General features: G+C 38.4%; 1 protein-coding gene across 4 annotated transcripts in view; it reads right to left on the bottom strand.

Moving 5' to 3' along the window:
- Positions 1-719: 719 nt before the first annotated feature.
- The window catches only part of plagl2 (pleiomorphic adenoma gene-like 2), a 177,871-nt gene continuing 160,362 nt past the window's right edge, over positions 720-18,228 (bottom strand). For all 4 annotated transcript variants that reach the window (XM_072514974.1, XM_072514973.1, XM_072514972.1 and 1 more), the window contains one exon: positions 720-6,188. In XM_072514974.1, coding sequence (XP_072371075.1) covers positions 4,943-6,184 — 1,242 coding nt within the window. In that variant the 5' untranslated portion in view covers positions 6,185-6,188 and the 3' untranslated portion in view covers positions 720-4,942. The remainder of the gene's footprint in view (positions 6,189-18,228) is intronic.

Consider the following 18,228-nt stretch of genomic DNA (forward strand, 5'->3'; position numbering starts at 1 on the left):
AGTGGCAGCCATGTGTATCATCTACAAGATGCACTGCAGTAACTCACCAGGATTCCTTCGGCAGCACCTTCCAAACCCAAAACCACTTCCAGACAAGAACAAGAGCAGCAGATACCTGGGAACCCCACCACCTGGAGATTACCCTCCAAGCCACTCACCACCCTGACTTGGAAATATATCGCCATTCTTTCACTGTCGCTGGGGCAAAATCTTGGAACTCCCTCCCTAACAGCACAGTGGGTGTACCTAAAGTACTGCAGAGGTTCAAGAAGGCAACTCACCACCACCTTCTGTAGGGCAACCAGGGATGGGTAATAAATGCTGGCCTAACCTGCGACGCCCACAGCCTGTAAATGAAGAAAAGGAATAAAATTCTTGCCTCGGTTCTTACAATAATCCACAAATACCTTCCCAGATTGGATGCATCTAAAGGGGTTTTACATCAAACAGTTGAATGAAAGACAAGCAAATGTGAAAGTGTGACAGGTTCAGCAGAGAAGCTAGAGGTTTTACACAAAGGAAAGCTTCCATTAGGAATCAAAACAATGGAGGCATTTTAATTTATTACACTCATTGGATTGTTTTGTTCCTTTGCACTAAAATTGCAAAACAGTAGGTTTACACGTTACTATTTCATGCAGTACTTTTCCACCGGATTATACTTTGCCTTCTCATGAAAGTGTGTTGGAATCAGTATGAAAATAATGAACATTTAGCAATTCAAGCTCCATATTTTAATTGCTCAAAAGTAACATGGTAGCAGTCAAAGTATAATGTACAATAAAGTAAATATGTTTGCCGAAATAATTCTTTGGATCTACCAATACAAATGTCCAACAAATTCAACTGTAGCAACAGATTGCAAATGAAACCTGATTAAACACTCATGTAAAAATGTGATTATGTTGCTCTTTACCTGAAATACATTTTGTACAAATACCAGTAGTATGTAAATAAAATGCTATATAAAAATAATGATTACCATATGCAATAAACATCCTGTTGTAACAAAATGCAGCATTTAAAAACAAAATGCAGGAAAAAAAATACTATTTACTACACAATGGATAAAGGACAGAAATTGCCTGCAGTTTTTTCAACTGCAATAACTTTTTACTATCTATTACTAATAATCTATTGACACTTTATGTGGACTCTATGCATTAAGTGTTTTACACATTCACTTTAGTCCTGGATGAAGCTTGGCACATGGAAGTCTGAGAGAGGAAAACCATCTGAACAGTATTTAATGATTTGTGAAGAAGCAAAACTGTTTTCAGTCTTCAGCCATCCACTGTGGAACAATCCAGCAAACACCATTATGTTGATTGTACCTCCATTCCCCAAGTCTATGAACTTTCTTTAGGGATAGGCACATTTATTTTTGAAAAAAAATATAAAGTGGGCAAATTACTTTCCGTTGATCTGCTTTCATTCAGTCCTAAAATATCAGTACAAATATAGAACATGATGCTTTTTAATTGTAAAGAACTTTACAAAATACAGAGAAATTGTGCAACTATGGAAGCACACTGACTACAGGCCATCTGATGTATAAATCATTGGTAAACATTGGTTAACATACACTGAAGAGAGATGCAGCTTGTACAACTCACAAATACAGTTTGTAAATCTTTGAATGTTGATGCAGAATTTCAGCATTAGTTGGAGATTCCAGCACTCAGAATTAAACAGGAAAGAAAAAGATTTGAGACTAATTGTGGTTTTTACAATAAGTTGGTTTATACATCAGACATCCTACGTATTAGAGTACAACACAGAGCAGCTGAATGGTAGTGATACAAAACACTGTAATGCTCTTTTATCATAAGTAATACTAATACACCAAACAAAAATCTAATGGCACTTAATTTTATAAAAGATTCATTACCAGTTTATGCTGCTGAAGAGATAAAAGGTTTCTGAAAGTGCTCGAACATAATGAGTTAACCAGTCATAAGGGGAACTATTAGCCTTACAATGAATGCAGCGATTAAAGTTAATTGAAAAACGTGTACTTGATCAATGTGCAGTTGTTCACCTGTGTGAATAAATTGATAGTCACTCTGGCCTTAAGCCAAAGACATTTAAGGTTAACTGGGAGAATGTCTGTCCACAGGTTGGAGAGTTGCCCTCACTCATTTGCTTCCAAGGCAGCTGTGATATAAACTATTTTCTTTTGTTGCAGGGCAGAATGGAACATGGAAGTAATTAATAATTTTCCAATTGGTACCACAATAGTCTACATTTTAATTTCCTCCCAAAATAGTGAACTGAGGAAATCCACTAAAATATTTAGAATAGAATGTTTAGTAATGCCACACTATAAATATTGCTGTCACGGTTTATCGTTTTTAAAAAATAAGTCCCTCTTAGCTAGGAGAGAAATGCCATTAAAATTCTGCAATATAGTAATTTGGCAGTGATATTAATCATTCCCTAATTTCATAAAAATAAGATTTTATATATTAAAATATAGATATGGTTGATCTGCAAGAGTTTTCTTTATTGTATTTTGTCATCCAGAACTAGCTTATTGTGAATCAACATCAACAGTTTTCCTGACGTTGATTCTGGACCAGAGGTGTTGTGTCCACATTCCCTGTAAGGCAGATTTGGTTTTCTCCTGGGCTTAGAGCAAGAAGTATGCATGAGGTGATGTGTTGTGTCTTTGTGAGCTCCTGCTCAGAGAACTGTGAAGTAAGGATTCAAATAGCTCAAAGCCTCTGGTGGCCAGAATAAGGCACTGTCAGAAGAGGCAAAACAGTAACAGAACTAAAATTTTTACATTAAAACACAAGCATAACATTTAAAATCTTTCTTGATGAGAGCCTGACTTAATATAATCAGGGCATTCTTAAATCAAACACCCTGTTCTGTGTCCTTCCGAGATCTCACAGCTCCTAAATACAAGGAAAGGTACAATATTTTCAAAGTAAATATTCACTACAATAAAAGTCTAGTGATACTCAATTGATTTTAAGGTTACTACGCCTACAAGCCAAGAATGCACTTCTTGCAGACGATGGTTAAGAATTTAATTAGTTTGATGTGTTTTAACTACTTAATTTGGAGCTAAATCTTCTAAAATATGCATTATAGTATTATACACAGATGTATATCAAAATGTCTTTCCTTTTCTTGAAGTTACGTTTGGGGTTTAAATGAATACACAAAACAAAATTTAGGATTATTACTCAGATGTAAAAGGCAGGATGATTAAAATATCAGAAGCAATTGCATTATAATTAAGCCACAATAACTCCCCATTAAGCTGAGAATTGAGGGTATTCAATGTTTGATTTTAAAAGATGATGTTCTAAAAAAAAAATTAGTGTTGGAAGGAAAATTGCATCACACATTTACATACTTGCTATTGTGACATTGAATTTTATTGCTGAGTTTTAAGTGTGCCACAAATCTGGAAGCAAAAAATAATTCTGCAATAGTTGAGTAAAATAGAGCCAGACTCCTGTCAAAAAAATGTGCATCGAGCTAACTTTGATCGATTGGCTGTGATTATTTTTGTGCAATTATGTACCGTTGTTACAAACTAACGTTTCAAGTCTACCTTGCTATAGGCTATTTACCTTTCAACACTGTTTGCCAATACAGTAGGAAATGCAGTTCAGTTACCTACAGGGAACACAGACAGAGTGCTACTGGCGCTATTACTGAACAAAGTCATTGAGGTGCTTAATCTGTACCCTAGATAAGTTAGCAGTAACATTTAAACTGCTAACTTTTCAACATGTCGCAATATTTAAGCTTTGCTGTAAATGAGCTACTGTTATTGTTCAAAAACTCTCATAAGCCGATTGTTGTATGGGCGCTGCACACTGCAGTAAAATAACAATGTATGAATTATGGATTAAAACAATGCATCATAAATAGGTGATATCTATTCTCATAGAAAAATGCAAGGAAGCAACTGCTTTGCAATTAAAGAAATAAATAGGGGTCACTCTGGTAAGATGAAAACTTTCGTACACCCCAGCATGACAAATGTAGCTATGACAGAAAAGTAATGGAAGGCTAGAAATTACTGTTGCCAACTTTAGCAACTAAAGAGTCAACTGGATTTTTTTTGCCTGCTGTTTTAACCTGTAATGACCATTTACTTAAAATAGGTTAATGCCTCCATTAAAATAACACAGAGAAAGTCATATGAATATGTCAAGCGTTTGCCTACCAATATTATCAACAGTAATTTCTTGGCTCTGCTCTTTGAAGAATTACACAGGGGCGATGCTCCCGGGCATACGTTATCTTCCCGGTTCTCTCCAAATGTCTGACTTTTTAGGGAAGTAAGGGCATTTTAACAATGAAATAAGCCAATACTTTATTTTCAAAAGGGCAATTGAATGGGCACATCTCATTGTGAGCATAATCTAAGTCTATTTCACTGTGCAACTTTAGTTTCATGTGTATGACAAAATGTGGTTTAAAAACACAATTTGGACAGACAAAGCAGAGATTAATACACATCGCATAATGCTATAATAACTATATTATTTTTCCCATCCTTCACTAATTTTCCCCTGTAATTCTATTGCAGACTTTTAGCTCATGAAGTAACTTCTCAATCGTAACAGGTCTCAACGTATGTTAAAAACATATGAAATATGTAGCTCTCTGGGGAGTAATTTTCACATTAAAACTCATCCACTTCTCAGAGTTCTGATATGTTCAGCCCTCATGTGGATTTGTATCCATGTTAGAGTGTAGAAAGGAAAAGGCTTATTGTTTCTATATGCCTCGTCAGTTGTTAATAGATTTTTTAAAAACCCTCCATATTATCGATTAAACTGAATAACGGAAATTGCCTTATAACAGCTTCTTCAAAGCTTTAGCTTCCTTTGAATTCTTTGAGAAAGCTTTGTGCGCTTCATTAAATTCCACTCCAAGCACAGACCTATTGAATAAAAGATCCAACAGCAGTTTACTGGAAAGCCTGGTGGAAACGTGGCAATGTTGTTGTGCTCAGACTGGTGGTAAAGACTGGAGACAATGGGTGAAGAGGCCCAAGGTTCAGACCATTTCCAGATCCATGGGAGTCCTGCAGCTGAGGCTGAAGAGAGGTAAGTAAGGACTGAGGCTCACTTTGCGCGTAGCCCATTACCAGCCCTCCTGCTGAAACAGATGGATTGAACGTAGGGTGGTTCAGTGGTAAGAAGCTCAGTAAATGTGAAAAGTCCATGTTTGCTGTACAGAGAGATTCAGTAATTATAGCAGGACCTTTGGAAAGCAAATGTTCACCAGAAATGTCATCCAGAGGGCCACTTTGTGAATCCAGGCCTAATTTAGCTGGTGAAGACTGAGATTCATGGGATGAAAGTGGCAAACTGCTGTGCAAGTCCATTAAGTAACTTTCCGTTGGCTTCTCAGGCAAGCCAGTAGCATATGAGGTAGATCCAAGCTGATATTTAGAAGGGGGTTGAGGGGGTGCTGAATGAATTGAGGATGGGGGCTCCATTTGGCAACCCATTCCCATTGCTAGAGAACTAGCAACCAGACTATGTGATGATCCTGAATTTGTCATGGCTTGAATGTGTGGACTGTACATGCTCATTGGCAAACTAGTAAACGGCTTAGCTACCGTCTCCTTTGAAGCCATGCACATCATTGGACTATGTTCTTCCTTCACTGTTATGGGTGGACTGGAGTGAAGGAGACCCATCATGTCAGATGGTTCAGTCTTAATTTTCAACAATTCCTGCGAGTGACTCTTCTTCATATGTCTCGTCAGGTGGTCTTTTCTGCCAAATCTCTGAGCGCAATACTGACAAAGGAAGTCTTTCCTGCCTGTGTGGACTACCATATGTCTCCGAACATCTTTCCGAGTGTAGAACCGTCGGTCACAGTGGTCGCACTGGTGTTTCTTCTCCTTAACTCCACTTGATGACTTGCCTGAATGCGTTTTCAAGTGCTCGAGCAGAACCTCTGTGCTCTCAAATGTCTGAAGGCACACTTTGCAGGTTAGGTCACCACTGGTGGCAGCATGCAGCGCCAGGTGACGCTTATAACCCAACTTGGTGTTGTAGTTTTTGCCACATTCTTCACACTTGAAAGCCTCTTTATTGGGATCATGTGTCTGAAGGTGGTTCTTCAGGTGATCTTTCCGGTGGAACATTTTTTCACAGTAGGTGCACTTATGTGTTTTTTGTGGTGAATGTGTGGCCATGTGCCTAAATAAAATAATAGTGAAAACAATCAAGACTACGCACATTTCTCATGCTAGTTTAAAATTAAAAATAAGTAACATCCCATTAGATTAGATAGATTTAATGCTGATTACAAATAAGTGCCAACTTGGCATTTACTCTCAATTTCTTTTCCTGTGCTTATTGAAAGCAGTTCTGTCGAATGATAAACATAAAACATTTATATTCTTACTGATATTTTACAAAATAATAATATACAATTCAATGCAATTATTTTGCCAAATTAGACTAAGCAAAAATACATAGTGCAGGTTTTTCAATTGTTAAAAGAAGATGCAAAATATTAGGGAAATAATTCAACAATTTGAAATTAAAATGGAAAGCAGCATTGCATACTTTCCATCTCTTAAATCAAACACTTATATTAACTATATTTTTTCCCTGCAGAAAATTATGGAAATGTTATAAAGATCTGAAAAAAGGAACAAAAGGCATAACAGCAGAAAAAACCTTATTAACTTAATGATAACTCAATAAAGCACAATAATCTAATACTTATTAACAGTTGCATACATCACATTATTAGAATTTAGGCCACTCTTTTCAATACAGCTGCAATTTAGAAAACACAGGGAAGGATAGCCATGCAGAGCGAGGCAGAGGGTGCCTACAATATTGAAGATAGCAAAGGAAATGTAGACAGGAATCATTGGATACAGAGTTAGGGTTCTTGGGGTAGCTGAATATTTTGTCTGTAGATTAAGCCAGTGACATATCAAGGCATTTGGTTGTCAAGCTGGATTTCCAAACTAGGCCCAAATATCAACCAGATGTGTCTGCTGTTGTAGATAACCATTATTTTACATTCCAGGCTTCACTATACTCTGACTGATAAGTGTTTTCCATGCCAATTTTATCTTCCTCATCCTCTCCTGAAGGTCTTAACTTTTCCATCCGCAGGAATTGATACATTCTCCTTAAGTGGCCACTATCCATGTGTGAACACTGAAAATGCCTAAGCATTACAGCTAACTAGATTCAGTTATTTCAATATCCACACATACAAACTTTGAACAAGAATTGCTGAATAATGGCCAAGGTTGAAAATTTGACTCATAACTTGCCCAACTGTGAGACAAGAAGGTCAATTGGTAGCATCTTTACCTCCATACCAGTGAAATTGGCCCCAATCGGTGTTGATTCAGCCTATCTTGAATCCTCCTTGATATGAAAAGCTTATGTCGTCACTGGATAAACTCTGATAATATCGAACTAACATCCCACATCAAGAAACACCTTCAACAACAAATGGACAGACTCTCTCTGCCTGTAAAGTGCATCAGAAAGACTAATGCCATGGTCCATGATGTTGCCATACTGCTACCTATCAGCACCGACAAAGTTATGCTGGAGGCTGTTAATAGCTTCACATATCTAGACTCCACAATCACCGGCTGTTAATAGCTTCACACACCTAGGCTCCACAATCACCAGCAATCTGTCACTTGATGCTGAAACCAACATACGGATCACAAAAGCTGTAGCTATTATGTCTAAGCTGAATAAGAGACTGTGGGACTAAAGCAGTCAATACCAAACTTCCAGTCTACGAAGCCTGCATCCTCAGCACACTCTGGTAGTGTAGTGAGACCTGGGCAATATATGCTAGGCAAGAGAAAAGGCTGAATAGTTTACATGTCAGCATCTCTTGGCAGGACTAGGTCACCAACTCAGCAGTTGCAAGGAAATCTAATTCCAAAAGCACACATTCATTCTTAAGCCAACTAAAAGACAACATCTGCGTTGGTTCAGCTGTGTTCATTGGATAGATGACGGGCAGATACAAAAAGATCTATTGGATGGTGAACTAGTATCCATACCTCTGCTACAAGGACATCTTCAAGTGAGATATGCAGATGACACACATTGGCACTGACAATTAGGGGATGATTGCTGGCAGCCATGACCTCTGAAGGCTGACTGTTTGGAAGGGCATTGAAAGAGGTGAGCAGAAATAAAAAAAGCTCAGTTGGCTGAGGAGAGGGTCCAGAGAAAACAGAGGTCAGTGAATCATGCCCCTTCTCAGACCATTGTTTTCATCCACAGCAAATGTGGCCAGAAACTGCGACGCCAGAGTGGGGCTCCTGAGCCACACCAAGCAATGCTTAACACAGCGGCGAGGACCGTGGCGCAAACATTCATTGCATGAGACGGAAAGCTGTCACCATCAGGGGAAGTCTTCAATTAATCATTTTGATGGTGGTTCCAAATCAGTTTTTTTTCCTACCACCACAAACACAGCCAGCACATTTGAATGCAAGAATTCAAGGATTGTATGGCCATATGTGAGACAAGTAAGGAATATATAAAATTTGTGAAAGTTGTGAAGAAGTGGGATGCAATCCCTCAAACAGGTCAATCAACAGCTGACTGGTTCTTTAGACCAAAATTGCCCTTTTTATTCTCTGTGGCTCACATAGTTTCGTACCATTGTGGTTGGGGAATTATATATAAAGTTCAAATCAACATTTCCATTAATTTATAGACATCTTAAAATGTGGATACTACATTAGTTTGTGATTTATCCAGTCATGAGGCAACTAAAACAGCCTTTTTGGCACTGACCAGACCAAAACATGCAAACAGGGTAAACAGGACAAACTAAGTTACAATTCTGAGATGTAAAATATTAGGATGTTTTGGGGCTGTACTTTTAATTTAGGATAAAATGAAGGTGAGATTTCATGTTACCAGTTCAGAAGCTTGCCTGGATCCTGGCGAGGGGGAGGAGCTAGAAACCAAAGGTTTCTATTGTTCACCATGCAGAGGAGATAAAACGAGGCTGGAAGAGTTGCCTATCTTAGGCTAGAGGAAGAGTCTCCAAGAAAGAAAATCTCCCTAGGAAAGACAATTCTATGAGTGCAAGGTACAAGGCAGAGGAAAAAAAAAAGAATATGAATAAACCCTTGAGAGCTAAGAATCACTTCTGATTGGTTCTTAGAAAATTAAATGTCATACAAACATAAGAATTAGGAAAAGTAGGCCATTCAGCTCCTCGAGCCTACTCCACCATTTGATAGGACATGGCTAATCTGATTCTGGACACAGCACCACTTTCCTGCCTACATCGCTGTGCCCTTTGACTCCCCCCTGTTAATTAAGAATCTTACTCATCCTTAAGAATATCCAACAACCCTGCTTCCACTGCTTTCTGGAGGAGATAATTCAACAAACTAACTGATCCGCTGAGGAAAAAAATTCTCTTCATCTTCATCTTAAATAGGAGATGCCTTATTTTTAAAATGCGGTCCGTAGTTCTAATCTCTCCCACAGGTGGAAACATTCTCCGGTATCTACCCTATCAGGTCCCCTCAGGATCATGCCTCAGTAAGATCACCTCTTATTTTTCTAAACTCCAATGGACCAACTTGTCCAACCTTTCCTCATAAAATAATTCCAGAAATGAGTGAACCGTCTCAAAACTGTTTTTAATCCATTTAAAGCCTTTTTTAAGGTGACCAAATCTGCACACAGTACTCTTAGGTGTGGTCTCCCAGAGCCCTGTACAACTGTAACAAAGTATCCCTTGCAATAAATGTCAACATTCCATTTGCCTTCCTAATTGCTTGCTGTACCGACATACCAGCCTTTTGCGACTCATATACCAAGACATGTGATCCCTCTGAATCACACAGTTCTACAATCTCTCTCAATTTAAATACTATGTTGGTTTTCTATTCATCCATCCAAAGTAGACAAGTTCACATTTTCCTACATCATACTCAATCTATCAGATTTCTGCCCACTCACTTAACCCCCTATATCCTTTTGCAGGCCTGCATTCTCTTCATGCCATACTCTTTCACCTTTGCCTTCCCAGCATATATAGCAACCATACATTGTCCCTTCATCCAATTCACTGATATAGACTGTAAATAGTTAGGACTCCTGCCCTGAACCCGGTGGCACCCCCCCCCCGCCCCCGCCCCACTAATTACAGCTTGCCAACCCCCATTTATTCCTACTCTCTGCTTCCTGTTAGCTAACCTATCCTTGAGCCATGTTAAATCTTCATCATAAATCATATAGTAACCTTTGCTTTAGTACCTTACGGAGTGTCATTTGAAAATCCAAGTACACCACATATCTAGTTTTCCCTCTAGGCACATTCCTTGTTACCTCCTCAAATAACCCGAAAAATTATAGTCAAACATGATGTCTCTTTCACAAAACCATGCTGACTCTGCTCAATTGCAATATGATTTTCGCTAATCTCCTTAATAATAATAGATGCTAGCATTTTCCCTATATCAGATGTTAGGATAACTGGCTGTTGGTTTCCTTCTTTCTGGCTCCCTCTTTTCTCAAACAAAGGAGTTATGTTCCCTATTTTCCAATCTGATGCAACCTTTCCAGAAATGAGGAATTTTAGAAAATTACAACCAATCAATCTACTATCACCACAGCCATTTCTTTTAAGATCCTAGTATGCAGGTCATCAGGTTCCATGAACATAGAACCATAGAAAGTTACAGCATAGAAGGAGGCCATTTGGCCCATCATGTCCATGCCTGAGGACACCCAGGTGCCCTTTCTATTCCCACCTTCCTGCAACCAGTCCATGGCCCTGTAGCTTACAGCACTTAAGGTAGAGATCCAAGTACTTTATAAAACTAGTTTAGGGTCTCTGCCTCCACCACCAACTCGGGCAGCAAATGTCAGACTCCCACGATCCTCTGCGTAAAATGGTTCCTCATGTTCCCTCTACACCTTCTGCCATTTATCTTGAATCTATATCCCCTGGTTCCAGAATTCTCCACCAAGGGAAAACATTTTATTCTGTCCACTCTATCTCTTCCCCTCATAATTTTGTACAGCTCAATTAAGTCATCCCTCTGCCTTCTTTGTTCCAAGGAAAATAACCCCAACCTAACCAATCTCTCCTCGTAGCTACACTTTTCTAGCACTGGCAACATTCTTGTAAACCTCCTCTTCACTCTCTCCAGAGCAATTATGTCTTTCCTGTAATGTGGTGACCAGAATTTCACAAAATACTCCAGTTGTGGCCTCACCAGTGTTTTCTACAATTCCAACATTAAACCCCTACTTTTATATTCTATACCTCTGCCAATGAAGGAGAGCATTCTATATGCTTTCTTTACAACCTTATCTGCTTGAACTACTGTCATTAGGACCTATGTACATCAAGATCTCTCACTTCATTTACCCCTCTTAGTACATTCTCATTTATTGTGTACTCCCTATAACGAGTTCACCTTCCTAAATGCATGACCTCACACTTCTGTGTTAAATTCCATCTGCCACTTTATTGCGCACTCCACCAAGCCATCTATATAATTTTGGAGATTATAGCTACCACTACATTGTCCACCACTCGACCAATCTTTGTGTCAGCTGCAAATTTCCCAGTTGTGCCCCCCACGTTCACGTCCAAATGTTAATATATAACACAAACAGGAAGAGTCCCAAGACCGAGACCTGTGGAACACCGCGTGAAACAACTTTCCATTCAAAAGTGCGGCCATTGACCATTATCCTTTGTTTCTTGTTACTAAGTCAACATTTTATCCAACATTACCCCATGGGCTTTTACTTTTTTGACCAATCTGCCATGTGGGACCTTGCTAAAATCCATGTACACAACATCCACTGCACTACCTCCATGAATCCTTCTCGTCACTTTCTCAAAGAATTCAATCCAATTTGTGTGGCAAGATCTTGCTTTATCAATTCCATGCTGACTATCCCCGACTAGTCCAAGCGTTTCTATGCGACAGTTAATCCTATCTCTCAGGTTTGATTCTACTAATTTGCCCACCACTGATGGAAGACTAACTGGCCATAATTGGCATTTTGTTTGATCCCCTTTTTAATAATGGAACCACACATTCCTCCAATCCTCCGGTACCTCCCCTATATCCAGTGAGGATTGGAAAATCATCCTCAGGGCACCTCCTAGTTGCTCCCTGATGTCCATCAGTAGCTCGGAAACAATTCATCTGGCCGTGGCGATTTATCAAATTTCAAGAATTCCAACTCTTTTGAGGACTTCTTCTCTCTTTATGATTATCCCATCCAAAATCTCAGTGTTCCTCCTAGACTACTATATCTGCAACATCCATTTCCTTTGTAAACACGGAGACAAAATATTAATTTAAGGGAATATTAAGTTCCCGTCTTCATCACTGATACGTTCCACATTTTCCGAAACTAACCTTTTAGTTAGTCATGATGTGGCGATGCCGGTGTTGGGCTGGGGTGGGTACAGTAAGTAGCTTCACCTGATGAAGGAGCTGCGGTCCGAAAGCTAGTGATTCGAAACAAAACTATTGGACTTTAACCTGTTGTTGCAAGATAACCTGATGTTGCAAGACTTCTTAATTTTAATTAGTGTCAGACCTCTGCCCAAATAGTTTCTCCATACTCTTTCCCTGATGTTCATAATTTTTTTGTACTCCTCCCTCCCTTTCACCTCTTGATTTAAAAGTTTTCCTGGAATGTTATTTGCGTTTTCGACAATGAAGACAGACACATAATATTTGTCCAACACTTCCACAATTTCCTTATATCCCATTATTAATTCCTCATTCTCACTCTCTACATAAGGACAGTGTAAGTAAACGCGTAGATTGGCCTAAAGAAAGCGAGTATTGCTTTCCATGGCTAAAGCCTACAAAAAAAAGTGTTTAGTCAACCATGTTTTTTCAATAATTTATTACAGTAAAAGTTTTAAAACATGAAATCTTGTAGTAGCATTCTCTCAGCTAAGTTTGATTTTTTAAAGTTATTGTTCGCTACTGACGTATCAAATTGAGGGCTTTTTGTGGAAATGTGAATTCATAGACTGAGACATGTACACTGGCCAGACCTTAAACACACAAGATTTCACATTGATTTTTGCTGTATTTATTGACAGATTAAAAATGGCTATGTCTAGTGCAGAGGCTTCCTCGAAAAAGAGCCCTAGAGTGCCTTGCAACAGTTAAGAACAATTAATTTAAAAGCAGTGGCAAGACAGTTTGAAATAAAGTTAGGAGTCACTACGAAAGCAGAACTTGTTGAGGTATTGGCTCAACATTTGAATCTTACCTTATCTGCATTATCTTACGAAAAGGTAATCCAGATAAACGCAGATTGAGTTGGTTTGTATTCAGTTACAAATTAACCAACTAGAATTGAAAAGAAATAAAGACAAACAAAAATTTAAGTTAGAGAAAGAAGGGGAAATGAAAAATCCTGATTTTGATTTCCAAAGTGAAAAATTGGAAAGAGAGGAAAGGAACAGAGAAAAAGACAGAGGTGCAAAGGGAGAGGGAAGCCAGGAAATTTAAACTGGACGGGGAAAGGTGAACACGCAGTAGCAGGCCAATTTGTCGGTGCATCAGATTTAACTCCACATTTTGATTTGCCAAGGAATATTCGCCTGGTGTCCAAAGTCAGTGAGGAAGAAGTTGAAATGTGTTTTGTCGCATTTGAAAAAATTGCTATGAAGTTACAGTGGCCACAAGAAATTTGAACAATTCTATTACAAAGTGTTTTGGTAGGAAGATAATTTGAGGTTTATTCAACCTTTCGGATGAACAGTCTACAGACCATGACCTAGTTAAGAGTGCTGTGCTTAATGCACATAAGCTGGTTCCAGAAGTTTGGACAAAAATTTAGAAACTGAAGAAACAGATCAGACTTTGTCAGGGAAAAAGAATGGTGTCTTATAGAAGATGGAACTGGATTCTGAAAGTCTTAGAGCAGCATTGCTAATGGAATAATTTATAAACAGTATTCCTTTGGAGGAGTTACAGGGCTTGGTGGAACATTTTGACCAGGTTAACCAGAAATATAGTGTCCTGATCAATGTCGACAAGACAAAGGGGATGGGGATGGGTAGAAAGACCTACAAGATTCTGATTAACAGAATCCAGCTTGAACAGGTTGATTGATACCTGTCAGCATCTATCAAGACACCTCTAACTTGGGTCACTCATCATGGAAGATGTAGAGTCTACCATAGGTATTTGGGCTTGATTTAACACAGGTCATGGCATTGTGAACTCACTTAGTAGAGTATAGAGTGGCCACAACATCTCAACTACAATGAAAAATTGTCTTCTGAAAGTTCTTGTGTGGCCGGTAACGCTGTGAAAGCTGTACCATTAAGGGGAGTGACGAGGCCGAATAAGATAATTTGAAATAAAGGAGTATTGTGTGTGTTATGGTCAGCCAAGCGGACAAATGAGTGGATGCTCAAGAAAGCTGGTGTTAAGAGGAACTTGCTTGAGGCAGTGATATTATGGAAGTTAACATATTTAGGACAAATGATGCGAATAGAAGGGGGCGGTGTGGAAAAGGAGGTAGCCCACCTAGTAAAACACCTGGAAAACATGCACAAGGGAGATCTTAGACATCATGGATCATGGATGGGTAATATCAGTGTAGACAGGTGTCGAGGGCGGTTGAAAGACAAGAGATTCCTTTGGGAATCAAGTCCCCCCCCCCCCGGCAAAAGGCCGTAGTTTCTAAAATAACACAAGCTGCATTTTTGGCTGTTAGTTCCAAATCATCCCACAAACATCTAGTAGCACCAAACCATTGGTTTTCAAACACGCACAGGAACTGAAAAGAAATGAGTTGATAGTGAACAGATCCATGCACATGAAAAAGACAGATACTTCTCAGAGTAATGAGAGAGATAATGTAGGAGATAAATATCAAGGAGATGAAGAAGTTATGTTGGAGCGTGCAAAAGCCAATTGCAAGAAGTTGAAAGTGAAACTGGTAGCTTTTATGGGGGTGCCTAATGTTGCTCCAGAAAATGCTGTACTAGTGAAGGAACCTTGAGACAAATCAATATCATTTAATGTATACAGATTGGATGTAAATCAGAGAAAAGATGTTTGTTTTATATTCAACGGTGAATTAACTCTGGTTTTGTCTGATAAGGTGACCAAAACAATTGTTATCTTTTGTATATAGAGTTGGCTTAACGCTTACAGTTAACACAAGGTGTAGGTTTCTCGCCAAATAATTCACTAAATGAAAGTGTACACCAGAGGGCATTGATGGAAATTGTTTACCTGTTCTATTGTGTATAAAAATTTAAACTGTGCTTTAGTCAATGAGTCTATTATTGTTGGAGTGATGTCTAAATTGCCTACTGATAATGTTAATTTCATACTCAGAAACTACCTCGAAAGACATTGAGTGCTACCATCACCAGGGGTGAACGGCAAATCCATTAAAACTGATCGTATGCCAAAGGAATCAGGAACGATCTGTAACCTTGTCGTAGAAAGTGCTGCTAAAGATGGGTCCAAAGAACCAAAAGTTCAGACTTCTGAGAATAGAGAACCCTTGAACCCTCTGACTGGCAACAAAAGAGTTAAAATAAAATGCAAATGAACTAAATCTGTCTCAATTAAACTGGTCTTCAGATTCTAATCCACAGGCTTCAAAGTAGAATTCAGTAGCAAAATTGCAGGTTAATGGACAACCCCCAAAAAATACAGTGCTTGAAAGCAAAAAGGCTGGTAGCTAATGCTGATGCAGTGGAATTACGGGGCCATATTAAAGTTTTAGAGTGGAAATAAAATCTAAAAATGAAAAAGTTTTGGCTATTGTTCGGAAGGAATGGGACAAAGCTTATTTTGAACGGGAAGACGCAAAACAAAAAGAGGGTGGAAAACTGAGAGCTAAATTTTTTAAAAGAGTAGCCGGATTTTAAAAAAATTGAATGTAAACATAACCTCAACAAAATTCTGAAAGCAATGAAGGAGAACTATAAATCTTGCATTTAGACAGGTGAAAGACAACTCAGAAGGTTGGTTAACAGAGACATTGTTTTCAAGTTTGGGCATTAAAGAACCTATAGCCCTGAAAGAGAAGAGGTCAGAAAGTAAAATCAGTACAGGATGACCCAAAGATATAATTAAAATGTTGACACCCTGATGAAAACGCAAGATCATGTTTTTAAGAGGAACGAAAGGACATAGTGAATCTATTGGATAAAAGCATTCCAACAGCAAATTTCTTCAAAGTTTACAATTTACACCTGCTGGGATTTAAAACCAGGAGGCCATCACAAGACAACAATATTGTTCTTGACAAAATTTCCCAAACTGAATTAATTGTGCCATCTTTTAACCAAGCACATGGAACTAATGTGAACTTTAATCCCCATGAGAAAGGAGCTGTTAATAACAAAACCATTTCTCAGTCACGCGAGAGGGAGTTTAAGACCAACCATATAAGGAAACGTAACTGTTACAATTTGATCGACACAGGTTAAACATTATGATGCTACCAAGGTGGACTGTTTAATGACAAAATGTGACAGTGCGGGGAAGAATGTTACTATGTTAGTTGCTAAAGTTTTTAAAGTTGCTGTATTTTGGATAATGTCTATTATCCAATTGCTCATTGGATAAAGCTCATCATTGAGTGGTGACTTTTCATTCTTTAGGCAGGATGTGTTACAGTTATGAAGTGTATAAGATTATGTTTTGGAGCGGTATTTTAAAATTAGGGGGGGGGGGGGGGGGGTCACGTGACCTGTTCTGGATCCAGGAGACGGGGAGCAGCTTGGGACCAAAACATTATGATGCAATGTGCAAGAGTGAGGGTGGAAGCTAGCAGTTGAGTGGAAAATATCAAATTTATGAAGAGTTAAAATGAGGATGGAAGATTTGCCTAGCTTTGCCTGGAGGGAGTATCCAGAAAAAGAAAACCTTACTATGAAAGACATTTCTAAGATCGCAACTTACTAGGCTGAGAAAAATAAAGACTAGGAATAAACCCTAGGGAACTAAGAAGCACTTGGGATTGATTCTGGGAAAATTGACTGCCTATGTAAAAGACAGTGTACTTTATGGAGTTTTTTTTCAGTTGGCTAAGCATAAGAAGGTATTCCTTTATGTGGTCTAAAGCATAGGTTGCCTACAAAAAGAAAATAAGTTTTAGTCAATAATGTTTTGAACAGTAACATTTTAAAAATGTGACATCTTCTTGTTTCATCTTTTCAGCTTTTAACTGGAAGTTTCAATCAGTCTCTACAGAGATCGTAGTAAGAAATATAAACACAAATAAAACTGAGAAATCTAAGATTCTTGGGCTGTACTCAGTCATAGCCAATAATCTGATGTTCCTGTGTTAGAGCAAGATGTTTATATTGGGTTTAAAGGCAGATGAATGCATATTTGACATGGTTGATGAAACAACTCAATCACTGAAAAATTACTTCATTTTTAAACTTTCATTTAAATGCAGGTAAGGATAAAACACATCAGGGAAGCTTGTTGTTTTGTGTAGCCGACGTGGTGGAAATTCATGATTTTTCTTTCCAAGTTATCAAAAATTCCAATGTTACAATAACGAGTAATCCAGGTCATTCTGAACTTTTTAATCATTACCTTGTCAGTGATAGCAGTATATACTTCTGAAACAAGCCATCTGCTTGTTCTACAAACTTGTAGGAACATGACTAGCCCATGGAGTCTAGTAAAGTCTATTTAAAAGCAGCTTAAAGCTGGACTGTTAGATCATTTCTTCAGTTGTAAATGTTGACGAGGCAGATTATATGACCTTCTTAAAATCTTCTCTTGCAGGATACCCTAGCTTCAATGTATCCCTGATGATTAAATACTCTTAGTGTGAAATTGTTTCACTGGTCCCTTAGCATAATTCATTGGTTTCAAGTGAGTAAAGAGGTCCCATCATACGTCCAATGTGCTGAAGTAGATATACAAACTTCATTGTTGGAAATGGTAGAATGTGGATGGAAGCTCAACATTCCTCTGTGTGCAACTTTAGTGACAGGATTAACCACATTATTTTAAATAAGACTCAATCAAAAAGCAGACAGGTGATCGTCATGTCACCATGTTAAGCAACTAAACGGTAATATCACCATCTTTAATTTGTGGCGGTCATCACTAAAGTCAGTGACAAATTAAAGAGTGCATTCTCTCTCTGTGTTGAGTTATACTGGTACCTTGGAGAGGCAATATCTCATTCAGAAGAAGTTACATTGAAAAGGCAATCTACAACAATG

The sequence above is a fragment of the Scyliorhinus torazame genome, chromosome 8, assembly GCF_047496885.1.
Source record: "Scyliorhinus torazame isolate Kashiwa2021f chromosome 8, sScyTor2.1, whole genome shotgun sequence".
NCBI classification, from domain to species: domain Eukaryota; kingdom Metazoa; phylum Chordata; class Chondrichthyes; order Carcharhiniformes; family Scyliorhinidae; genus Scyliorhinus; species Scyliorhinus torazame.